Raw genomic sequence first — 26,949 nt, 5'->3', positions numbered from 1 at the left:
AGGCCCACAAGGCTTTGTTTTAAGATGATGAACTTTTGCATGTGGTCAAGAGAATGAGGAAGAAGCGAGCTATTGTAGAACTTTATCACCTGTATTACCTAGCCATGGCCCTTTTTCCTGTCTGTTTATCTACCAGGGAATCTTTCTAACTCCCAGCCTATCATATTCACCACATATTCCTTATTTATTCATCTAGTGATGGACATCTAACACAATTTTTGTAGCATCAAGAGATCATGGTATCACCAGGATTGTTTCTCTTGAAGTTTCTCTCTTTTATTTGTAGAAATTTGCCTTTTCCTGGTTTCCTTCTTTTACCCTAATCTCTAAGTATGTTTGTGTTCAAATTTCCTCTTTTTACACAGATGGCATCATACGGCCCACTGTAATATCTCCAAGTTAACTTTCATACCACTTTACCAGTGTTGTCTTCAATGACATTTGAGGAATTTTTCTATACTAACTCTGAATCAAGTTAATAAATGTTTCCTGGAGTATTTTGAATATTTCCTAGATATTACACTTTGGCCTCACAGTTATTTATTTATTTTTTAACAGGGTTTCTCTGTGTAGCTTTGCGCCTTTCACGGATCTCACTCTGTAGTCTAGGCTGGCCTTGAACTCACAGAGGTCTGCCTACCTCTACCTCCCAAGTGCTGGGATTAAAGGTGTGCACCACCACCCGGCCCACAGTTATCTCCTTAATCAATGGTACCTCAGACAATTAAGAGAATGTTTCATCTGACCCATATTTGGAAATTCTTGTTGTAATTAGAATCTTGAAGCCTCTGATAAATACACACAGACACACACAGAGACACATACACACCCTACTTTATTTAATCTAACAGTCTTCCTTTTAGATAAACTTCCCCTCCTTTCATCTTGCATGCTTTCTATGTTAAGGAACTCATGTACATACCATTCTTATAAGAATGCTATGCTAAAATTCAGCTTCTGCTCATGTCACAATACCTATAACGGTCTTTTTTCAGAGACATTGACAGACACCCTACTGAGGCATTGTCTATGAAGAATTGTCTTCATCATATTGGCTTGTGGCCATGTCTTTGAAGCATTTTCCTGATTGTTAGTTGGTTCAGAAAGACACAGACAACTATGGGGGAGTCCCACTGCTAGACAAGGAGGCCTGAGGTGTATAATGTATAAGAAAGGTACCTGAACAAGTCAGGGTAGCAAGCCATTATGCAGCTTTCCTCCAGGGTCTCTGCTGTAGTTCCTGCCTCCAGGTTCTTGCCTTGGGTTCTTGTCCTTCCTCTGTGATAGACTGACTTGTGAGCCAAATAAATCCTTTCCTCTTCTAAGTAACTTTGGTCAGTTTTTAATAACAACAACAGAGGAGTCAAACTAGGACAACCCATGTCTTATTTGTTTTTAAAAATAGTATGGATAATTGTAGTATCAAGTTTGGAAAAATTAAGAGATGAATACTAGACAAATTGGCATCTGCATAGTACATTAAAAATACAATATCAAAAATGAAATAGCATAAAGATTCTATTAAACTATGATTTATTTATTTACATCTCTTAAATCAGGGCAAATTCTATGAAGTTTGTACTAATGACAGAATTTCTGTACAGTGTGCTATTTTCCTAATTGGTGTCTATTTTATTAAAATAACTTTGGGCTTGCATTTGAAATTCAGCTAGTCAACTTAAATTCAAATTAAAAATTGAAATATTGTAGACCTCCCTGAAAATTATATCTATGCTGTTTATATTTTTATCTTGACATAAGTAGGGCCATCTGGGAAGAGGGAACCTCAATTGAGAAAATGCTCCAACAGATTGGACTGTAAGCAAGCTTGTGAGGCATTTCCTTGATTAACCTAAACTTCTTGATGTGGGAGGGCCCAGACCACTGTGGGATGTACCTCTTTTGCCAGGTGGGCTAGTAGAAGAAATCACGCTTAGAAAGTAATGGGAAGCACACCAGTAAGCAGCAGTTTTTCATGCACTCTGCTATAGTTCCTGCCTCCAGGTTTCTGCTTGAGTTATTGCTATGACTTTTCTCAGAAGTGGACTGTTACTGATGGGGAAATATAAGTCAAATGAACCCTTTCTTCCCCAAGTTTTTCTTTTTTTTAGGTCATGGTCTTTATCATAACAATAGAAAGCAAACCAGGATACTCCTCAGTGTTAGTCACTGTTCTAATGCTGTGAAGAGATAAATGTGGTGATATATTGTATAACCTAATAAACTTGCCTGGGGATCAGAGGACAGAGCCAGCCACTAGATGAGATATAGAGGCCAGACAGTGGTGGCACACATACCTTTAATCCTATTGGTCAGGAGGCAGAGATCCATGTGGATCTCTGTGAGTTCAAGGCTACACTGGACTACATGAGAGAAAAAGAACCAGGCAGTGGTGACACATGTCTTTAATCCCAGGAAGTAATATGGCAGGACACAGAAAGGAAACAGGAACTTGCTCTCTTTAGGTTGAGAATTTCGTAGAGGTAAGCTAGTGGCTGGCTGGCTGCTTCTCTGATCTTTCAGCTTTCACCCTTTCATCTGGCTCTGGGTCTTATTATTATAAGACCTTTGAAGATTCATGTTACATTTGGCACCCAATTTTTGTGGCACAAATTCATGAAAAAGCCACTTGCCTATGGCCTTGCAGGCCCCAGCTCAGTCCTGAGCTGCCTGAGACCAGAGTTTCCACCACATGTGGACCAGAGTCTCTAACTAGATGGATCCAAATGGCTGGATTTTTTACTTCTTCATGCCTGGTGGGTTGTGGGCTCTCCATGGATTCATCTCATGCTGCTACCATACTAGATAGCTGCCTTGGCACCCACTTGGGCTTCTACTGTTTACATAGTCATCAGAGTTAGTGAGTCAATTAAGATTTCTTAAAGGAAAAATTAGTTAAAAGAGAATTATTTTTTCTACATTAACAAATGGGAAACATCTTTACAATGCACGGTGTTTTGTCTCTGTTTGATAACACATTAGGTAGTCTGAAAATGGACCAACTAAATGAGAGGAAAATTAATGTTGATGGGATAGATGTAATGTCAATTATAAATACTATTTGTTTGATCATTTCTGTTTTATCATTTAAAAAGTTGGTTAATGTGAGTGCCAAAATAAAAATTTAAAAAACATTAAAACAAATCATAGAGAAACTCAGATCCAGACAGAGGAATTTAAAGGTGAACCAATCTCAGCATTGCATTATATGGTTACAGAGAAACAGCCCAAGGCTTTCAAACAGTCAACCTTGATCTATCCACTAATCATACAGGAACTGCCAAATGTTCAAAGCTGTGTACAAGCTGATTAGACTCTTGTGCAAATGTTATATTTGAGATTCAAAGAAGCTATAGTGTCATATGGTATCCATTCTCTATTCATGAAGCAAACATTAAACTCGTAGTCAACTTATAATAGAATTATCCCTCAAGACTGTAAATATTTGGTTACAGTGGTCTTAGAGGCTGGTCCCCAGTTACAATGGAGGATCTGGTAGAAAGATGAGGCTAAGACCATTGAACAATGATTCAGGGCTAGAGGTATTGAAATTTCCCAAGATCAACTTCTTGGAGAAGGTGATTATACTGATATACAAAGACAATCTTTATATGATGACCACACTGTAGCATGAATCTTCAAAGTTCCTATTAATAAAAACAAACCTGGAGCTGGGTATTGGGGTGAATGCTAGAAGATCAGAGAAGCAGAACAAGCCACAGCCATCTCACCTTGCCAATTCCTCAGCTGGGCCTGTTTCCCCAGACTGGATGCCTCTCAGCTGAATTGTGCTGCTCAAAAGCCTAAAAGCTTAGCCAGGCTAGTTCCTGGTTTTCATGCCTTATATACCTTTCTTTCATCACTTCCTGGGATTAAAGGCTCTTGTTACACACCTGGCTGTTTCCAGTGTGGCCTTGAACTCATAGAGATACAGGTGGATCTCTGCCTCTGGAATGCTAGGATTAAAGGCATGTGTGCCATCATTTTCTGGCCTCTGGATCTAGTGGCTGTTCTGTTCTCTGACCCAAGATAAGTTTATTAGGGTGCACAATATTTTGGGGAATACAATATCACCACATTTCCCCTTTTTGTCTAAAATTTAAAAAAATCTTATAACTGATACAAGAAAAACTATATCCAATAAGTAGATATAATATATACAGTCAAGAATTACATTAACCATGTCTAGTCTATTAATATTTGACAGATTCAGATGAAAAACTCCATTAATATATAACAGTTTCCAGTCCAGTAACATTTGATAAACTCAGGCAAAAATTTCATTACTTATCCTATTTAAAACAAGTAGTTGCTTTTTAAAAGTTGATTCAAAAATTGACCTTTTTGTCTAATCATATCCATATTCTCTTTTTCCTTTTCATAATAGATTCAATAATCTACCTTTTGTCGTTTTTATTTTTATTTTTATTTTTTTATTTTTAATATCTCAAGCTATTCTTTTCTTTATTATGAACCATGCTTCTCCAGGAGCAATACTTTAAAGGTCTATTTTCAGTTTAGATTTCAGGAGAAATCTCCTCTCTTGTAAAGTTTTTTAAAACTTGAGGATGAACCAGCATGGAGGTTCAGTGGTGAAGGCACATCCTTCCTGGAAGCCCAACAGCCAGAATTAGATCTTGGTACCCCACATGGTGGAAAAAAAAGAATTTCCTCTTGATATCGTTTTGGAACCTCCTTGTAAGTGCTGTGGCATGCATAAAATAGTTTTAAAATGTATTAAAAAACTAGACTGGTAACATACAGAATGAGCAAGGAATGAGTGTGCTTTCTGAGCACTGAGATTACATGTAAATATATTAAAAATATTGTGCACTGATTTAGTGTCAATTGAACTAGGGCTCAGGTGACTAATCTGAAAGAGTAGCTCGTTCTTGTGTATTACAAAGTGTTTTGGAAATGATAATAATGCAGGACTCACATAAGAGATTCCCACTGGTCAGAAGGCATGTGACCTCGCTGTAGCAACTGTGGATTACTGTGTTATTAAGTGAGGAGAAAATGCTGGGGGATACCAAGAACATCATATATGACCTATTATTTACAAAGTATGAAGACATCATATTTTGTGTGCTTCTTGATATTCAAGTACATATAGCAAACAGTCTACAGTTATTTTAGAATATACGTTTAATTACTTGACACAAATTCTGTCATTTCTCTAAAAATTTCAGAGTTGAAGCAGCCCTTGCTCATACAATTTGAGATTTTTTTCTTTTTTCTTTCTTTATTTTTTAAATTACACTCATGATATTAATCAGGTTTGTGGTATTCATAGATTACATTCGCATTATTCATTCAAATATAATTTTAAATGTCGAATGTCATTTCTTGAAGGGGGTAGAAGGTCTTAATTACAGGCTTACAGCACAATGGGAGGACCCCGGAGGGCAGAATTTCGCTACTGATGTTTTACAATCTTGTATCTAAGCTGTTGATGCCCATTATTCAGGATACACAGACAAGGAACTTCCCTTAAGCATTCAGGAGGGTGGAACCTGGCAGGGAATTAGCATTGGGAGGATATCAAGGTCAAGGTCCGCAAGCTAGGGAACAGTTACCCAAAACAGGGGCCAGGGCCCTGCAGGTCCCCCTTTTATTAAAAAATGAGCTTCTCACTTGGGTTGCGTGGGACATCAGCAGGTCAACTTACCTATCATGGAGACGCCTGCCCAGGCCACACAGGTGCTGTGCCTTAGGTTGATGAGTGCCCCCCAGGCATTACCCATCGCTGAATACTCATTATCATACCGGCTCAATTGTGTGTGAGCTGCATGGTTAATTGCTGCCAAAGATCTCAAAGTGGCACTGGACTTGCAATCTGTGTGTTCGATACAGAAAAGACCAACAGAGGTTCTATCTCACCCATAGCCAGTAGGCTAAAGGCAACTGAGCCATTCCCTTCCTCATCGAGCCATACTGTATGTTGGAGTCCTTGTAAGATAGTATCACAAAAGCAACTGGAACTTGAGTTTATAAATTTATAATTTTCAAAGCCAATCGAGATGTACATAACTACTGAATTGAATTTGTCATGCCCAATAGAATGAAAGATTAACTAATTGTGGTAGCTACTTTTGTTGCCAGGGTCTCCACTGTGCTGGCTGTAGTAAGCAGTTATGAAATGGTAATCCCAGAAATAGTAGCAGTGGTGTGAGCCATTGTTATAACAGCAACAGCAGCAGCAGCAATGTCAAATTCTCTTCTGGATTGTGTGTATATCCACTGGCATGGATACAACTCCAGGAACACAAACTGCCAAGGCCCGTTTTTCTTGAACCAAGCATAACTTTGGCTGGCAGCTCTTCTGGAGAATCCAATCTCATGGCTGCAGTTCCTAGGCTTACATTAATGCTTGCCAAAGCTGGCCATATTGGGCTCTCGATCTCCATTGGCATCAGAAGGGTAGATTTTTTTCCATGATGACCCATTAGGTCTATTGTGGTCTTGTGGTCATGTTGGGCTTCAGCAGCAGCCACAGGGCCCATTCAGTGTTCAGGAATCCAAAGGAACCTCATTGTCCTGAGAAAAGACATAAACCAAATTCTGGGGCCACAAAAACCATATGTCGGTTTTTATACCAGTACTAAGCTGTTTTTATTACTATAGCTCTATAGTAGAGTTTGAGGTCAGGGATGGTGATGCCTCCAAAGGTTGCTTTATCATATAGGATTCTTTTAGCTATCCTGGGTCTTTTGTTTTTCCATATGAAGTTGAGTATTTTTATTTCTAAGTCTGTGAAGAATTGTGTTGGGATTTTGATGGGGATTGTATTGAATCTGTAGATTGCTTTTGGTAAGATTGCCATTTTTACTATGTTAATCCTACCTATCCATGAGCATGGGAGAGCCTTCCATTTTCTGATATCTTCTTCAATTTCTTTCTTTAGAGATTTAAAGTTCTTATCAAGAAGGTCCTTCACTTGTTTAGTTAGTGTTATCCCAAGGTATTTTATATTATTTGTGGGTATTGTAAAGGGTGATATTTCTCTGAATTCTTTCTCAGCCCTTTTATCATTTGTGTATAGGAGGGCTACTGATTTTTTTGAGTTGATCTTGTATCCTGCCACTTTACTGAAGGAGTTTATCAGCTGTCGGAGTTCCCTGGTAGAGTTTTTGGGGTCACTTATGTATACTATCATATCATCTGCAAATAGTGAAAGTTTGACTTCTTCCTTGCCAATTTGTATCCCTTTGATCTCCTTTTGTTGTCTTATTGCTCTAGCTAGAACTTCTAGTACTATATTGAATAAATATGGGGAGAGTGGACAGCCTTGTCTTGTTCCTGAATTTAGTGGTATCGCTTTGATTTTCTCTCCGTTTAATTTGATATTTGCTGTTGGCTTGCTATAAATTGCCTTTATTATGTTTAGAAATGTTCCTTGTATTCCTGATCTTTCTAAGTCCTTTATCATGAAGGGGTATTGGATTTTGTGAAAGGCTTTCTCAGCATCTAATGAGATGATCATGTGGTTTTTTTCTTTCAGTTTTTTTTTTTATATGGTGTATTACATTGACTGATTTTCGTATGTTGAACCATGCTTGCATCCCTGGGATGAATCCTACTTGGTCGTGATGGATGATTGTTTTGATGCGTTCTTGGAGTCTGTTTGCCAGTATTTTATTGAGTATTTTTGCATCAATGTTCATGAGGGAGATTGGTCTGTAGTTCTCTTTCTTTGTTGCATCTTTGTGTGGTTTGGGTATCAGAGTAATTATAGCCTCATAAAAAGAGTTTGGTAGTGTTACTTCTGTTTCTATTATGTGGAACACTTTGAAGAGGATTGGTATTAGTTCTTCTTTGACAGTCTGGTAGAATTCTGCACTGAAACCATCTGGTCCTGGGCTTTTTTTAGTTGGGAGACTTTTGATGATTGTTTCTATATCTTTAGGGGTTATTGGTCTATTTAAATGGTTTATCTGGTCTTGGTTTAATTTTGGTATGTGGTATTTATCCAGAAAATTGTCTATTTCTTCCTGGTTTTCCATTTTTGTGGAGTGCAGGTTTTTGAAGTATGATCTGATGATTCTTTGGATTTCCTCATTGTCTGTTGTTATGTCTCCCTTTTCATTTCTGATTTTGTTAATTTGGGTGCTCTCTCTTTGCCTTTTGGTTAATTTGGCTAGGGATTTGTCTATCTTGTTGATTTTTTCAAAGAACCAACTCTTTGTTTCATTGATTTTTTGTATTGTTCTCTTGTTTTCCATTTCGTTGATTTCAGCCCTCAATTTGATTATTTCCTGGTGTCTATTTCTCCTGGGTGAGTTTGTTTCTTTTTGTTCTAGAGCTTTCAGTTGTGCTGTTAATTCATTGGTATGGGATTGCTCCATCTTCTTGATGTGTGCATTTAGAGCTATGAGTTTTCCTCTTAGCACTGCTTTCATAGTGTCCCATAAGTTTGGGTATGTTGTACTTTCATTTTCATTGAATTCTAGGAAATCTTTAATTTCTTTCTTTATTTCTTCCTTGACCCATTGATGTTTCAGGTGGGCATTATTCAGTTTCCCTGAGTTTCTGGGTTTTCTATAATTTTTGTTGTTGTTGAGGTCTAACTTTAAGGCATGGTGGTCTGATAAGATACAGGAGGTTATTCCATTATTTTTGGTATCTGTTGAGATTTGTTTTGTGTCCAAGCATGTGGTCAATTTTTGAGAAGGTTCCATGGGGTGCTGAGAAGGTATTTTCCTTTGTGTTAGGACAGAATGTTCTGTAGATATCTATTAAGTCCATTTGAGTCATAACATCTGTTAGGTTCTTTAATTCTTTGTTAAGTTTCAGTCTGGTAGATCTGTCTTTTGGTGAGAGTGGTGTGTTAAAATCTCCCACTATTAATGTGTGGGGTTTGATGTGCCTTTTAAACTTTAGTAGTGTTTCTTTTATGAATGTGGGTGCTTTTGTATTTGGAGCATAAATGTTTAGAATCGAGACTTCATCTTGGTGGATTTTTCCCCGTGATAAATATGTAATGTCCATCCTGATCTCTTTTGATTGATTTTAGTTTGAAGTCTATTTTATTAGATATTAGGATAGCTACACCAGCTTGTTTCTTAGGTCCATTTTGCTTGGAAAGCCTTTTCCCAGCCTTTTACTCAGAGGTAGTGTCTGTCTTTGAAGTTAAGGTGTGTTTCTTGTATGCAGCAGATGGATGGGTCCTGTTTTCTTATCCATTCTGTTAGCCTGTGTCTTTTTATAGGTGAGTTGAGACCATTGATATTGATGGATCTTAATGACCAGTGATTGTTAATTCCTGTTATTTTTTGTGGTTGTGTTGTGTTGTCCTTCTGTGGTATATGTTGGTGTGGGATTATCAATTGCTTGATATTTCATGGATGTGTTTAGCTTCTTTGGGTTGGATTTTCCCTTCTAGTGCTTTCTGTAGGGCTGGGTTTGTGGACAGGTATTGATTAAATCTGGTTTTATCCTGAAATATTTTGTTTACTCTGCCTATGGTGATTGAGAGTTTTGCTGGGTATAATACTCTGGGTTGGCATCCGTGGTCTCTTAGTGTCTGCATGAGATTTGTCCATGATCTTCTAGCTTTCATAGTCTCTATTGAGTAGTCTGGTGTTATTCTGATGGGTTTGCCTTTATATGTTACTTGGTCTTTTTCCTTTGCAGCTCTTAATATTTTTTCTTTGTTCCGTGTGTTTAGTGTTTTGATTTTTATGTGGTGAGGGGACTTTTTTTTTTTTGGATCCAGGCTATTTGGTGTTCTGTAAACTTCTTGTATCTTCATAGGTATTTCTTCCTTTAGGTTAGGAAAGTTTTCTTCTATGATTTTGTTGAATATATTTTCTGTGCCTTTGAGCTGGTATTCTTCTCCTTCTTCTGTCCCTATTATTCTTAGGTTTGGTCTTTTCATGGTGTCCCAAATTTCCTGGATGTTTTGTGTTACGACTTTTTTTGTCTTTAGTGTTTTCTTTGACTGATGAATCTATTTTCTCTATTGTGTCTTCAGTGTCAGAGATTCTCTGTTCCATCTCTTGCAATCGGCTTTTTATGCTTGTTTCTGTAGTTCCTGTTTGTTTAGTCAGGATTTCTATTTCCAGCATTCCCTCAGCATGTGTTTTCTTTATTGTCTCAAATTCATTTTTCAGATCTTGGAATGTTTCTTTCATCTGTTTAATTGCTTTTTCTTGGTTTTCTTTGATTTCTTCCCATTTTTTTGTTCATTTTTTTTCTTCCATTTCTTTAAGGGAGTTTTTTATTTGTTCTTTAATGGAGTTTTTCATTTCCTCTTTAAAGGAAGTTTTTATTTCCTCTTTAATGGAGTTTTTCATTTCCTCTTTAAGGAAAGTTTTTATTTCCTCTTTGAGGGAATGTTTTATTTCTTCTTTAAGGACCTCTATCATTTTCTTAAAGTCATTTTTAGGCTTGATTTCTTCTGTTTCTTCTGTCTTGGTATGTTCAGGTCTTGCAGGTGTAGAATCACTAAGTTCTGATGTTGCCATATAGGTCTTTATATTGTTGCCTGTATTTTTGCACTGGCATCTACTCATCTCTTCCTCTGTGCGGTGCAGGTGGTGTCTGTGTGTGAGAGTGCCTCTCTTGTTCTAATTTTTAGTCCTGGTTTAGTAGAAGTTATTGGTTAAATTGGTGCTATTGGGCTATTTCTTCAGGAGCAGCTGATCTCAGTCAGTGAAGTATATACTTATGATTCTGGTGATCTGGTTTGGTGGCTGGGCAGTGCCTTCTTCTGTGTTCCCAGGTCACGATTTGTTCATTCATCAACTCCTCAGCTGATATTGTTTCTTCAGACTTCAGACTGTAGGCATCTGAATCCTCTCCCAGATGGATGCCCCAACATTGCAGAGAAACCTTGAGTGACTGTCCCAGTAGCGCTTTTTTTCATTACTCACTTTTTTTTTTGGAATCACTTTTTTGCACTTCCTCCTTACTCAGTTAATATTATTTCCTTCTCAGGTCTCTGAGGGAGTTGAAGATAGATAGTTATAGTTTTCCTCATTTACAAATTCAGAAAAGAAACTCACTAAAGAGGTGTAAAGTGTCTAAGTTTGAAAGACATCAAAAGATAAGATAGTTTTCAGTTGGTAGTACAAGTTAGGAAGGAAAGTGAATTAGGTACAACATTTTGGACTCACCAAAATAGGATAAGTAATGGAATATTTTCTCTGAATCTGTCAAATGTTAATGGACTGGACACTGTTAATATAATTCTTAACTGTATATACTTATTGTATATAGTTTTTCTTATATTAATTATAACCTTCTTTTATTATTTTAGACAAAAAGGGAAAATGCAGTGATACATTGTGTACCCTAATAAACAACTGGGATCAGAGGACAGAGCCAGCCACTAGATTAGACTAGATAGTGGTGGCACACACCTTTAATCTCACCACTTAAGAGATCTGTCTGGATCTCTATGAATTCAAGGCCACACTGGGCTACATGAGAGAAATAGAATCAGACAGTGATGATATATGTCTTTAATCCCAGTAAGTAATATGGCAGGACACAGAAAGTTATATAAGGCATAAGGAAACAGAAACTTGCTTTCTTGAGGCTGAGGATTTCATAGAGGTAAGCTAGTAGCTGGCTGTTCTGCTTCTTTGATTTTTCAGCTTTCACCTCAATATCTGGCTCTGGTCTTTTTTTTTTTTTTGTTATAAGACCTTTTAAGATTTGTGTAACAGATATAATTATCAAGGCAACTTAAAAAGAAAACAATTAATTGAAGGCTTTATTAAAGTTTCAGGCATAGCACTGGAGCAGTGGCTGAGAGTTTTTTATCCTGATCCTCAGTCATCAGGATCTGAGAAAGAGGGGGAGGGAGGGAGGGAGAGAGAGAGGGAGAGAGGGAGCGAGGGAGAGAGGGAGAGAGAGAGAGAGAGAGAGAGAGAGAGAGAGAGAGACTGAGATTGACTGCTGGGCTTGGATGGGTTTTGCAACCTCAAAGCCCATGCCAGTGACACACCTCCTCCAAGGCCAGGCCTACTATTCCAAGAAGGACATACTTCCTACCCTTCTTAATTCCACTAACTGGGGACCAAACATATGGGTCTATGGAGCTTATTCTCATTCAAACCACAACATTCTACTTTCTAGCCTCCATAAGACTGTATTCATATCATAATGCAAAATGCAGAATAAAGTTCATCTTTGGAAGTTCTTGTAGTCTATCATAGTCTCAAGACTGCTTCAAAGTCCAAAGCCTATATCTCTTCTTAGACTCAAGACAATCCTTAACTATAACAATGTGTAAAATCAAACAAAACAAAACAAGATCACATGCTTCCTATACACAATGACACAGAATATACATTACCATTCCAAAAGGGAGGAAAGGGGACATAGGGGAGAAATACTGGAACAAAGAAAAAATAAAAAAACAAAAAAAATAGCAGGGCAAACTGAAAATTCTGCTCTATGTCCAATGGCCAAGGGCTTCTTCCAGCTTTGCTGACTGTAACACACTTCTCTCTTTGGAGCTGGTACCACTGAATGAAAACAATGAAATAAAAGGAGGAGGACATAACTACTCCTAAAGTATGAAGAAGATTTTTATTGTAGATATAAGGAGAAAGCAGGCAGAGAGACGAGTCCAGGCTGAACATGACTGGTAGACTAAACTGGACCATGAAAGGGGAGGGTGAATGGGAGAGCAAGAGAGTAACTCCTGAGCAAGAGGAACTGGGGCCAAGAGGCCAAGAGACTGGTATATGGGGATGGGCACATGGAACTGAAACAAGAGTGGCTGGGTTATATAGGGATCAGGATAGAGGAAGGGCAGTGAAAGCTCAGACTTTGGGAATGAGAGGTTTAGGGAAAGAGCAGGATGAGAAATGGTAGGAGGAGCTATAGGTACTGAGTGATGTTGGGAGAGCTGGCCAGCATCTGCTTTGATATGTTAATAGGCACCCCAGTTAGCCATTTGTCCTGGGTTTCTGAGACTTAACAACCACAACCTCTTTGCAGCTCTCTTTGGCTGATATCCATGGCTCTAGCATCTCCAATATCTTGGGGTTTCCTACACAATCCAGGTTTCACCTTTACAGCTTCATGCAAAGGACCTTCTGAACGCTATACAGGGACTCCCCTGCCTCATGCCTAGACTCAGCTTCTTATGTTAACCCTGTATCCTTTTTGACTCTAAAGTCAGAACCACTTGGCCAAAGTTACCCTGTAACTTGAATTTGCATAAGCTTTGTCTTTTTTATGGTATTTCTGGCCAAAGAAATTCCTTAGGCTTTTTCCTTTCACAGGTTTTAGGATGAGCTAGGTAAGGTTCTCTTATTCCATTTTGAAACAATCTTTTCTGTAAACTTTTCATCTCTTTGAACACAAGACTTAGCTCCCACATTACAGTTTCTGGTGCTTTTTTTCTCCTCAAACTATACCTTCTGGTATTTTTCTTCATCCTGCTTGTTCTTTTTCTTTGTAGATCTACTTAATACTTAATACTAGGCTGTGTTGAAGTCTCCTCTGCCAATGAATGACCTTAATCTAAAACTTTTCAATTTAGCCTCTTCAGAAAGCAGTCACATTCTTTGCCAAAATATTACAAGAATAGTCTCCAAGACACTTATTTCTTTCTCTCTAAAACCGATTGAGTCACATTGCCCTCAGCATTCTTATCTGCCACGCACCCCAGCATTACCAGAATGTCCCATTAAATTTTGTGTGCAACCACTTTTCTAGTTCAAAGTCTCAAAGTCTTTCATATTCTTTCAATAATAACCATTGTCAGACCTGTCACAGTAATACCTCAGCCATTAGTATTAACTTCTGTTGCAGTTACTGTTCTATTGCCATAAGAGACACCATGGTTAAGACAACTTATAAAAGAAAGCATTTGATTAGAAGCTTGACCACAGTTTTAGAGGGTTAGTCCACCATCATCATGACAAGAAGCAGACTGGAGCAATACCTGAGAAGTTTATATATTGATATTCAAGTTACAGGGAGAGAGAGAGACAGAGAGACAGAGAGAGACACACACACAGAGAGACAGAGAGATAGAGACAGAGGGGGACAGAGACAGAGAGAGAGGCAGAGAGAGAGAGAGAGAGACAGACAGACAGACAGACAGACAGACAGACAGACAGACAGACTGGGCTTGGCATGGGCTTTTGAAATCTCAAAGCTCCCCTCTCCAAATTCCCCAGTGACATATCTACTCCAATAAGACCACATGTACTCCAACAAGGGAACACCTCTTCATCCTTCCCAAATGGTTCCACTAGCTGAGACCAAATATTTAAGCACATGAGCCTATGGGAGCAACTCATTCAAAGCATCACATACTCTATCCTCCAAATTAGTTAGCTCTAGTTTGAAACTCTGAGGGCTAAATGACATTATAAAGTATAATGAATTCATCAATTTATTAAAAAAAACTTAAGAGATATTCAGGATTATTTTTATCTTTAATTGGTAAAAAGGAAGAAGAATTAAAAGTTAAAGCAGACTTTGAGCTGTTATTTTATTATTACAAAGTAGAAAATAGAAGTAAAAATAAATTTGAAGAAGAATGCCATTTACTTTGACCAAATAGTAAATTCTACTGAGTGTTAGTGGAATAAAATACAATCTGATGCTTGCCATTGCATTCTGCTCCTTTTTAAAAAAATATTTTTTCTTGATTTTTCCTGTGACTTTTATATATTCAATAATTGTTTTATATTTTTCTTTTCAGGAAGAGGATGTGGCTATTGATCCACCAAGAATAAATGAGGCAATAAAACCCCACCTACACTTTAGAGAGTCATTCAAGAATGATGGTTCACAAATCTGTGCAGTGACTCCAGAGCTCAAGCTACAAGGAGTGAATTTGCTCTTAGAGAAGGAAGTAACTGAAATTTCACCCTTATAGGCACACTTGGCTAGCTTTCAAATTATCTTAAGGAAGGAAAGAGAATAAGTGTTAATCATTGCCTCCTATAATCAAGCTTGAGGCTCAAAGCTCTTAAATTCTTACCCATTATCCCCTAATAATATATTTATCTGTAGTTATAATAAGTTGTATGTATTTATAGTGAGTTATAAGATTAAAACACAGTTTGACATATATCCATATTTTGAAATTAAAAATAATAATAATTGGTCAGGTTTTATATCATTTTAAATGTTTTTCTTTAAACCACAAGCCTGCTTCCATTATCATATTAGTATTGTTTGTGATTCAAAAATTTACTGTATTATGTAGCTACTATAACTCCTGAACTTCAATGACTCTACAAAGAAAAAAAAACATGTTAAATTTATTATTGCACAAGTCATAGTTTGGAGAAGTATTTATCACAAAAGTAGGTATTTATATACATTGTCTTATAGAACAGAGAAAAGAAAACTAAACATATGATTTAATATTAAACATAGTTACTCCTCTTCATTCTGACATATTCATGTCTATTATACTGGACTGCTGCCTCAATATGAAAATATGGACACTGATGTTACATACCTGTGATATGTTGTTTAATTATAAATTTTTCTAAGGTATTCTTCATTAAGCAGCAACCACCATGAGTTCTTTCTATGAATCTTGAGCCCGACTCAGCAAGAATAGCTCCCTTCTCTCATTTAGCTTGAGCATTAGTGGCCCAAATGCTGGAGCTGAATATGAGTTCTTGAAGGAGAGATCTGCTGTGCGACGTCACTCTGTATGCTGTGAATGTGTGTTGCTCTGATTGGTTGATAAATAAAATGCTAATTGGTGAGGAGCCAGGCAGGAAGTATAGGCGGAATAAGCAGACAAGAATTTTGGGAAGAGGAAGGTTGTGTCTGAGTTGCCAGCCAGACACAGAGGAAGCAAGATGACAAGGCAGAACTGAGAAAAGGTACCAAGCCATGTGGCTAACCATAAATAAGAATTATGGGTTAATTTAAGTGTAAAAGCTAGTCAGTAATAAACCTGAGCTAATGGCCAAGCAGTTATAAGTAATATTAGCTTCTGGGTGATTATTTTATAAGCAGGCCACAGAACTGCGGGGCCTGGTGGGACCGGAGAAAACTTCCAGCTACATTTGGCATACCAATGTGAGGGCTCTTGAATTTCCATAAGGCCTAAAAGAGTTTAAAAAGTGCTATAGCCTGCAGGAAAATATTATAAGAACTCAACTGGTTATGGCAAAGGCACTACCTGAAAGGATCAAGGAATTCCTCCAGAGGAAGCCAAATTCCAAGGAGCATTTGGTGTTATTTGGCTTGTTATATATCAGCTGTCTTCTGTTATGAAAAACATGTGTGCCTTCATAGTTTTCCCAATTGATTTTTCCCTAAGAATTGCTAGCAGCGTGGACTGAGAACTCTTTGGATATATACATTCAAGGTACTTGGAGAACAGCCTCAGGAAAGGCTTCCTTCCCCCCAGCCCATGCATTTTTCCTTTCAGTAGTGGAATCAGATATCTCCCTTAGCCAAATCCAAGGACTAACAGAAATAACAGTCCAGACCACAAGGAGACACTGCCTAGGTCAGGTGGACCTTAAGTAATAGCTTTACACAATTTAGCTCAGACTCCCCTTGCTTACAGTCTTACTAACTTTATAGACCTATAACTCCTTACATAACCACTTCTAGAAACATTTAGTAAACCTTCTGTGCTGACAGTTATGCACAGCCAGAACCCCAGTTCAAGCCTCCCTGTAATTATCATCATTGGCAACATCCAGCCAGGTCTATCCCCAGATGGAGGAAAGTACCTTATCAGAGCTATCTCTGTACTCTCTAAGAACAGACTTAAGGATCCAGACTACCCATTTGAGAAGGCCTGGTGGATGTGCCAATTAAGCTTAACTTCCTCTTTTCCCAAATCTTACCTCTAGTTCCAGATCTCCCTTTAACTACCACCAGAGGCATCCAGCTATATGCAGGTTACCTAGCGACCAAGCACACTTTCCTGCTGTGGGACGGTCTGTATGTCAAATTGCTCTGATTGGTCAATAAATAAAACACTGATTGGCCAGTGGCCAGGCAGGAAGTAGGTGGGACAAGGAGAGAGGAGAATTGTGGGAAGCAGAAGGCTGAGGCAGAGAGACACTACAGCCGCCGCCATGACCAGCAGCATGTGAAGATGCCGGTAAGCCACCAGCCACGTGGCAAGGTATAAGTTTATGGAAATGGATTAATTTAAGATAAAAGAACAGTTAGCAAGAAGCCTGCCACGGCCATACAGTTTGTAAGCAATATAAGTCTCTGTGTTTACTTGGCTGGGTCTGAGCGGCTGTGGGACTGGCGGGTGACAAAGATTTGTCCTGACTGTGGGCAAAGCAGGAAAACTCTAGCTACAAATGGCGCCCAACGTGGGGCAAGAGTTTCTACCTAAAACCTGAGAAAAGATTCTAAAACGGAGCTAAAAACAGCTTCCTAATTGTCTCTCTCAAATGAGCAGCAGCCTGCTGGTTTGAGCTACTGGTGGGTTCCTGGCGTGTGCGCTTGACTTGCAGTATGGCGGGAATGAGGCCTCTGCAAGTGGCACATTAAGCTGCGTAGTGGATTTAGCCTTTGCTAGTACAAAACAAAAAAAGAGGTTTCTGGGCTACACGCTGCTTTGATAAAAGCATAGACCCAGGAGGGCTCCCAGAGCTGGAGGTAAACATACCACCGCCATGTTGGGAAGCTGAAGTGGGAGGAGCCAGCAGCCACAGCGCTGTTTCAGGCTTAGAAGGCTGCAGTTTAAAGCAATAGGCTCAAGGTAATATAAAACATAAGCCACATAAAGATGGCTACCACACAGAGAATCTGGATTATGTTCTCTTTGATATTCGTAACTGAAGAGAAACATTTGATTGCAAAAGCTGTTGAGTTATGCCAAAATGTGTCTTTTAAAGGTACCTTAACTTCAAAATTTGGATGTAAGGATATGTTGCTTTGGAAAGGAGGCTCTGCTTTTGTTTCCACAGAAAGCCAGAGGCTATGGATTTGTTCCAGATTAAGATACATCAGGTTTGACCAGCCAAGACCACCTGAAAGGTCTCCGATGACACCATGGCCCAGATGATCCAACATCCAGAATCATTTCAAGGCAACTGGCTCAGACGATACGGTCTCACAGACTACTCCATGATCCTAAAATTTTCTTTGTGTCCCCATAAGATACAGCGCCCCCCTCCAGCAGGAAGTAGTAAGAGAAGCTACGCCCAAATTCCCAAATATACCAAGCTGACTTTGGAGATGTGTAAAAGTTAAAACCTTCCTTTTAAAAAAAAGAAACGGGAAGTGCTGTGGGACGGTCTGTATGTCAAATTGCTCTGATTGGTCAATAAATAAAACACTGATTGGCCAGTGGCCAGGCAGGAAGTAGGTGGGACAAGGAGAGAGGAGAATTGTGGGAAGCAGAAGGCTGAGGCAGAGAGACACTACAGCCGCTGCCATGACCAGCAGCATGTGAAGACGCCGGTAAGCCACCAGCCACGTGGCAAGGTATAAGTTTATGGAAATGGATTAATTTAAGATAAAAGAACAGTTAGCAAGAAGCCTGCCACGGCCATACAGTTTGTAAGCAATATAAGTCTCTGTGTTTACTTGGTTGGGTCTGAGCGGCTGTGGGACTGGCGGGTGACAAAGATTTGTCCTGACTGTGGGCAAAGCAGGAAAACTCTAGCTACACTTTCCCCTACCCTGCAGAAAAATGGGAGATAACTTGGACAGATAGGAGCCACAGGAAAAAAGAAGACAGTTTTATTTTCTTCCATTGACCTAACAACTTATAGGTTCTTAACATTTTCTACCAATCACACTTAAGATTATAGTTGAGCACCTAAGATCCCTCTTCTAGGATATTACCCGAATTTAGCCTTTAGTTAATTCATTCCCCATCAGTCACTTCCCTTTTGGGCTGCAAATGATAATTACCAATTACTGCTCCTCTATGTGATTCTTATCACCCCTCCTTTTGACCCTGGAAACCTGGCTTTGCACAACCAAGAGATTACTGCTTGTAAGTATATATGTAATGGGACTCCTAGTGTGCAGGAGGATGGAGAAGAAGATTTGGAAGAATAAATGACTGGACTAAGAGCTAAGTGTGCTGAGATTCTATTTCCTAAAAATAGTCCTCACCGTTCATAGTTTTCTCTCCTGAGCCCCTGGGATGTATAATATTAAGGCTGGTCCATATAATATTATATAAGAAAAAAAGGCTTCTAAACACATAATAACAGAGCCCCAAATAGCTTTTTATTTCATGTCTTATGCTGGTCGAGATATAGAGACGTCAAGGTACAGAGACATTGTGGCATGTGTACTTGAGCTACATTATGCTGGGTTCATGGCATATGGGATTGAGTGCAGCATGGTGGATTCTTGCCACTGTACACAGTGGTGTCTGCAAGCCACACAGCATGGTGCATGGTAGATATAGCTTTTGCTAGTACAGACAAAAAAAAGGAAAGAAAGAAAAGGTTTTTTGGGACTACATGCTACTGGATGGAAGCATAGACCCACTGTTTCCCAGAATTGGCTGTGAGCATGGTTCCTAGAGCTGGTGGTAAATGTAGTTCCACCATGTTGGGAAGCTGAAGTGGGCGAAGTCAGCTGCCAAAGCTGCCATTTCAGTCCTAGTCATGATGCAGTTTAAAGGAATAGATTTACAAAAAGACAGATTCAGATGGAATAAACCTCTAAATGGTTTACATTATGTATAAAAATGCATGCATGTAGGCTTGGAAGAGAGAGGAAGAGGATAGACAATTATATAAAGAAATAGAAAGTTTTCAAAAATAAAGTCTTTAAAGAGAAAGTAAAAGTAATATAAAAGCTAAGCCAATAGAGATGGAAATCACACACACAGTCTGGATTATATTGTCTTTGGGATTTTTAATTGCAAAAAGATATTTAATTATAAAGGCTGTTCAGTTAAACCAATATAAATATATATTTTAAAGGGATCTTGACTTCAAAATTTGTGTTTAAGGATATGTTGCTTTGGAAAGGAGGCTCTGCTTTTGTTTCCATAGGAAGCAAGAGGCTATGGATTTGTTCCAGGTTAGGATACATCAGATTTGATCAGCCAAGACCCCTGAAAGGTCTCTGATGACACTATGACCCAGGTGATCCAACATCCAGATCAGCTTCAAGGCAACTGGCTCAGACAATGCAGCCTCACAGATGCCACAGCCAAGATTTAACTATAATTCTTAGTCAGGATCCCTATAAGACCAGCGCCCCCTATCAGCAAGAAGTAGCCTAGAACACTACACCCATATTCCCAAAAAATGGATTATGGATGTTTGTCTATTTAGGCTGTTGGTTACAAATTGTTATTGGTCATAGTCAATCTCTTTCTAAAAGAAGAAAGGGGGATAGAATATAGATATGATAGGATAAAAAGGTAGATTATTGAATCTACTTTTAAAGAGCAACAACTTGTTTAAAATGTTTTACATTGCTATAGATTTTAGTTTATTAATACAAATTTAAAGTTAATTTTCCATACTGTATTTATATTTCTACTCTTGTTTAAAGTGATTTGTTTGTGCAACTTATTTGAAATTGTAATGTATAGTTGAGAAATACAGATTAATAATTAGTCATCTATGATAATCAACTTACAATCATTTTAGTTAAGTTTTTTAGGTATACATAGATATATTTCAATTAGGTAGGTAATCTTCAAACACTTCAAAGACCTGTGGAATATGGCATTTAAAATGTTTTAAAAACTTAGGCTTTCTGGACAGTGAGACACATCTCCTCCTGGCAGCACTGATTTACTTCAAAGAGGAGGATGGACATTGAGAAACTCCATATGGAGTTTATCTTCTTCTTGGCAAAAATAGCCATTTGACAAGAAACTGCTCTTGTCTGGACTGCTGATAATATGTTATATAAACTGGACATGCAGAACTCATAGAAAGGTGACCACTGAAATTTGCAAGGTGAAATGGTTCTTCAGATTCCTGCTTCACAAAGGAGACTTCTAAATTGTTCACAGGACACAAGGAGAAGTGACTAAAAAACTCCATGTCTATTGGCTGAAGATGGATGCCCCAGTGTTACAGGAAAATTGGATGACTGTCCAGAAAGGCAGCTGTCTCTGTCATTTCCAGAATTTTGGAAATTGCTTTTCCTGTTTACTTAGGTAATATTATATCCTTCTGAGGTCTTTAATGTAGTTGAAGACTAGATAGTTATAATTGTCCTTGGCTACAGTAAAAGATAAATTAGATATGAAATTTTAGACTCATAAATAAAGGATAAATAGAATATTTTCTTTGAATTTGCCAAATATAGACTAGAAATTGTAGCTAATTCTTGCTTTATAACTATTCTATTACATGTAATTTTAACTATGTTAAAGTTAAAACCTTCCTTTTTATTTAAAATGAAAAGGGGAAGTGCTGTGGGATATCGTTCTGTATGTTGTGAATATGTGTTGCTCTGATTGGTTGATAAATAAAATGCTGATTGGCTAGGAGCCAGGTAGGAAGTATTGGCAGGATAAGCAGACAAGAAGAATTCTGAGAAGAGGAAGGCTGAGTCAGGAGTCACCAGCCAGACACAGAGGAAGCAATATGACAAGGTAGAACTAAGAAAAGGTACTAAGTCATGTGGCTAACCATATATAAGAATTGTGAGTTAATTTAAGTGTAAGAGCTAGTCAGTAATAAGCCTGAGCTAATGGCCAAGAAGTTATAATTAATATTAGCTTGTGAGTGATTATTTCATAAGCAGACTGTGGGACTGTGGGGGCCTGGCAGGACTGGAGAAACCCTCCAACTACAGAGATCTAAAGACTCACACTCACATATCTGGTGGCTGATTTGAGTTGAGTCTTGGCATCTGTTACAATACTTGTATTTGACCAGTATATTTTGCAGTCCTGCTGCCTCAGAGTGTATTGATCAGGTTGTAAGGGACTGTCTTAAGTGTACACAGAGAAGCAATGTTGTTTTAATGGCAGTCAGTCCCTGTAGAAAATACACATTACACTGTTATCAAAGATAAATTCCTTATAAAGACAATGAATAGTTATATAAGAAAGGATATGGCAGGGTGGTGGTGGCACACACCTTTAATCCCAGCACTTGGGAGGCAGAGGCAGGCAGATCTTTGTGAGTTCAAGGCCAGCCTGGACTACAAAGTGAGTTTCAGGACAGGCTCCAAAGCTACACAGAGAAAACCTGTCTCAAAAAACCAAAAAAAAAAAAAAAAAAAAAAGAAAGGATATAGTTGAATGGGTTTTCAACTGCACATATTAACAATTTCATCTAGATCTAGAACTCTTAGTAATCTTTAGACTTCTGCAATTTTATTGCTTGAAGAATTTAACTTTATGTGTAGCATTTTCTGAGATGCAACCATTTCCTATTTTAACATTCCAGTTTTAATAATATACGTATGTTCACTTTTAACATTTACTCCACAAGTGTATATACAAAATCCATTTAATTTTACTTCCCATAATGCACTGAAAATATTTAGAGTAAGTGAATTCTCTAGTTCTCAGAAATTTCACTTTAAAACACAGATAGGATGGAAAATAATAGAGGGAGGCTTTTTTTTTTAATCTCATTCCATCTCCCTACTGTCCTCCTTAGAAACAACGCCATAGACATCCTAAGTGAAGGTTCCATGTCCCTAGATCAGTGTCTGTATGCAGTCCATATGAACCAGTGACAGATTTTAATATCACAAGAGAATTGTTCCCTAATTGTATAATGTTATCATCAATCTGTCTAATGTTTAGATATTCCTCAAGGAGTCCCAGTGAGTGTGTGGCTTCAATGGAGAATATGTGAATCCATTTTTCTCTATGCTCCCACCTAGCTACACTGTTCTCTTGACAAGTGCACAATAAAAGAAAACTCAGGAGACCATTTCCACAGTTGTCCATCACCAGCAGAATCTCAGAAAATGTACTCAAATTGTTACTATTACTTTCAAAATTTTTGAAAATGTGTATGGGTGTTTTGCCAGCATGTATATCCATGCACCACATGTGTACCTGGTGCTAGCAGAGGCCAGAAGAAGGTGGCAGGTCTCCTGGAACTGGCATTAAAGACAGTTGTGAGCCACAATATGGGTGCTGGGAATCAAACCCTAATCCTCTTAATGGCAGCCAGTGTTCTTAACTGCTGAGTCATCTCTCTAGCTGCCCCCTCGCCCCCAATATACTAAGCTTTTGTACTCTTCACGTTCAGGGTATTGTTTATAGTGTTATGAGCTTTCAAAGTTTGCATGAGGAAGCTCTGCACTGAGATGTCTGTGTTTCTGATGACTAGAAGTATGAGTCAGAGACTTCGTGCTCTTAGTGATCTGGGTGCATCTAAACTGTTGCTGGAGGGCTTCTCTCCAGGTTTCACCAAGCCACACAGTCCCACAATCCACATATAAAATAATCACTCAGACGCTTATATTACTTATAAATTGTATGGCCATGGCAGGCTCCTTGCTAACTCTTCTTATATCTTAAATTAACCCACTTTTATAAATCTATACCTTGCCATGTGGCTGGTGGCTTACTGGCGTCTTTACATGCTGCTTGTCCTGGTGGTGGCTGCAGTGTCTCTCCATCCTTCTTCCTGTTTCCTCAATTCTCTCTCCTTGTCCCGCCTATACTTCCTGTCTGGTCACTGGCCATCGGTGTTTTATTTATATAGAGCGATATCCACAGCACTTCCCCCTTTTTTTCTTTTTTTAAAAAGGAAGGTTTTAACTTTAACATGGTAAAATTACATATAACAAAACAATTATCAAGCATGAATTACAGTTACAATATTAAAGAAGATGTCCTGTCTATCTTATATTTGTGAGTTTAAGGTTTTATATCTAACTTATCTTTTATCATAACTGAGGAAATTACAACTATCTAGTCTTTAACCACATCAAAGACCTGAAAAGGAACACAATGATACCTGAGAAATGGTAGATGGATGCAAGCAACTTTTGGGAATCTTGCAAGAGTAGACCAAGACAGCTGGCAGCCTGGACAGTCACCTAATGTTTCTCAGCATTGTTGGTACATTTAAATTGGCTACAGGCCTAGAGTATCTGACAGACCATTTTCATAAGCAGGAATTCTGAAAGACCATCTTATCCTGTCTTGGCAGAGTACAGGGGTTGCTTTCCTTGTGTCCCGCTTGTCCAGAAAGGACAGCATTGCTTTCTTACTGTCAATAGTCAAGGCAAGGGCAGTTCTTTGCCCAGTAGGCCATTTTGTGCCAAGAAGACAAACTTTCAAATGGAAATGTCTTAGAAGCCCAGCATTCTCGCCGGATCAAATTGGTGTAGCCAGGAACAATTGTGTCTCATGTCAACAGAATTCTAAGTTATTTAAATGCCATATTCTCCAGGTCTATGAAGTGTTTGAAGATTACCTATCTATCTGAAATATATCTATGTATACCTAGAAGACTTAACTAACATGGCTACAAATATGATTATCATAGATGACTAATTATTAATCTATTTTTAATTATCCATTACAATTTTAAATGAGTTAAACATAATACCTCAAACAAGAATAGAAATATATATACAGTATAACAAAATTAACTTCAAGTTTGTATCAATAAACTAAAATTTATACCAATGTAAAATATTTTAAACATAAACTAAAATCTATACCTATGTAAAACATTTTAAACAAGTTGTTCTTTAAAAGTAGATTCATTAATCTATCCTTTTATCTTATCATCTCTATATCCTCCTATATATCTATATCATATCCCCTTTTCTTTTTTAGAAAGAGATCACATTTATAATCAACCTGTTTTAAATAAAAATATTGTTTTTTTCTGTCCCACACCAGAGGGCTCTTTTGATTTGGGACACAAGAATCTCTTAACCATTTTTTAAAGCAATATGTCTGGGTTTAGAGGAGGAGTGAGCCAATTCCACCTCTAAAGCCAGCTTGGTATATTTGGGAATTTGGGCATAGCATCTCGTACTACTTCCTGTTGGAGGGGGGCGCTGTATCTTATGGGGACGCAAAGAAAATTTTAGGCCTATGGGGTAGTCCGTGAGGCTGTATTGTGTGAACCAGTTGCCTTGAAACTGCTCTGGATGTTAGATCATCTGGGCCATGGTGTCATCAGAGATCTTTCAGGGGGTCTTGGCTGGTCCGACCTGATGTATCTTAATCTGGAACAAATCCATAGCCTCTGGCTTTCTGTGGAAACAAAAGCAGAACCTCTTTTCCAAAGTAACATATCCTTATATCCAAATTTTGAAGTCAAGGTACCTTTAAAATTTACATTTTGGCATAACTGAACAGCTTTTATAATCAAATGTTTTTGTGTAGTTACGAATATCAAAGACAACATAATCCAGATTTTCTGTGTGATAGCCATCTTTATGTGGCTTATTACCTTTACTGTTTTTTTTAAACACTTTATTTTTAGATACTATTTGTTATATAATGGTATATATATATATTTAAGCCTACGTACATTTTTACATGTATTATAAACTATTTCATCTGAATCAGTCTTATTGCGAACCTATTGCTTTAAACTGTAGCCTTTTAAGCGTGAAACAGCACTGTGGCTGCTGGCTCTGCCCCCTTCAGCTTTTCAACATGGTGGTGGTACATTTTCTCCAGCTCTGGGTGTCATCAAGTCTCAGAAATAGTAGGTCTATGCTTTTATCAAAGCTGCGTGTAGCCCAGAAACCTCTTTTTTTTTTTTTTTTTTTTTTTTTGAGACAGAGTTTCTCTGTGTAGCTTTGCACCTTTCCTGGAACTCACTTGGTAGCCCAGGCTGGCCTCAAACTCACAGAGATCCTCCTGCCTCTGCCTCCTGAGTGCTGGGATTAAAGGCGTGCACCACCACCGCCCGGCTACCTTTTTTTTTTTTTTTAAATACTAGTAAAGACTAAATCTACCACACAGCATAATATGCTGCTGGCAGACGCCTCATTCCCACCATACTGTTGGTCAAACGCACATGCCAGGAACCTGCCAGTGTTCAAACCTGCATTTTGCGGTGTATGAGACCGCTGCAGGCTGCTCTAGCTGCCTGTATGAGACAAGAAGCAGGAACCTGGTTTTGGCTCTGTTTAGAATTGGTTATTAAATATTCTCAGGTTTAAGGTGGAAACTGGAGCCGTTGGGCGCCATTTGTTGCTGGAGGGCTTCTCTCCAGGTTTCACCAAGCCCACAATCCACATATAAAATAATCACTCAGATGCTTATATTACTTATAAACTGTATGGCCATGGCAGGCTTCTTGCTAACTGTTCTTATATCTTAAATTAACCCATGTCTATAAATCTATACCTTGCCATGTGGCTGGTGGCTTACCAGTGTCTTTACATGCTGCTTGTCCTGGTGGTGGCTGCAGTGTCTCTCCCCCCTTCTTCCTATTTCCCCAATTCTCCTCTCTCCTTGTCCTGCCTATATTTCCTGTCTGGTCACTGGCCATCAGTGTTTTATTTATATAGAGCAATATCCACAGTACTTCCCCTTTTCTTTTTTGTTAATTTAAGATATAAGAACAGTTAGCAAAAAGCCTGCCATGACCATACAGTTTATAAGTAATATAAATGTCTAAATGATTATTTTATATGTGGATTGTGGGACTGTGTGGCTTGGTGGAACCTGGAGAGAAGCTCTCCAACAACACTAAACATTTAGGAAAATATGTTTAGTCATGGAAGGTCATTAGTGAGATAGACTTTTAGGTAAAATATTTTCACCAGTCATTTTGAAGTAAAGCAATATTCTTTAAATTCAACAACAAACAGCTGAATTACTTGTGTAAAAGACTTGCTTTGTATCACTCAAAGTAAACTTTAGTCCTATTTGATTTCCTGAATTTGTTTTTTGTTTAGAAGTAATATGCTTATTGTCTTTCTTTACTTCATCAAATATTGAATTTTTTCTTTAAAAATGAGATTTAGGAACACTGAATAAAGGTACAGCTAAATAACAGCACTTCAAAGATTAACATATGCTTTTAGAAACATGAATTTAGAAAAATATTTATTTTTTTGAATCTTCATTCAACTATCACAATGTGAAAT

The 26,949-nt window shown here is 38.2% G+C and overlaps 1 protein-coding gene across 1 annotated transcript in view; it reads left to right on the top strand.

The window, feature by feature from the left end:
• The window catches only part of Ccdc102b (coiled-coil domain containing 102B), a 72,482-nt gene that overhangs the window by 38,887 nt on the left and 6,646 nt on the right, over positions 1–26,949 (top strand). The window contains 1 exon segment of the mRNA XM_076554693.1: positions 14,544–14,902. Within this exon segment, the coding sequence (XP_076410808.1) occupies positions 14,544–14,902 (359 nt within the window).

The sequence above is a fragment of the Peromyscus maniculatus genome, chromosome 19 (assembly GCF_049852395.1).
Source record: "Peromyscus maniculatus bairdii isolate BWxNUB_F1_BW_parent chromosome 19, HU_Pman_BW_mat_3.1, whole genome shotgun sequence".
NCBI classification, from domain to species: domain Eukaryota; kingdom Metazoa; phylum Chordata; class Mammalia; order Rodentia; family Cricetidae; genus Peromyscus; species Peromyscus maniculatus.
This window is presented reverse-complemented; position numbering and strand designations above follow the sequence as displayed.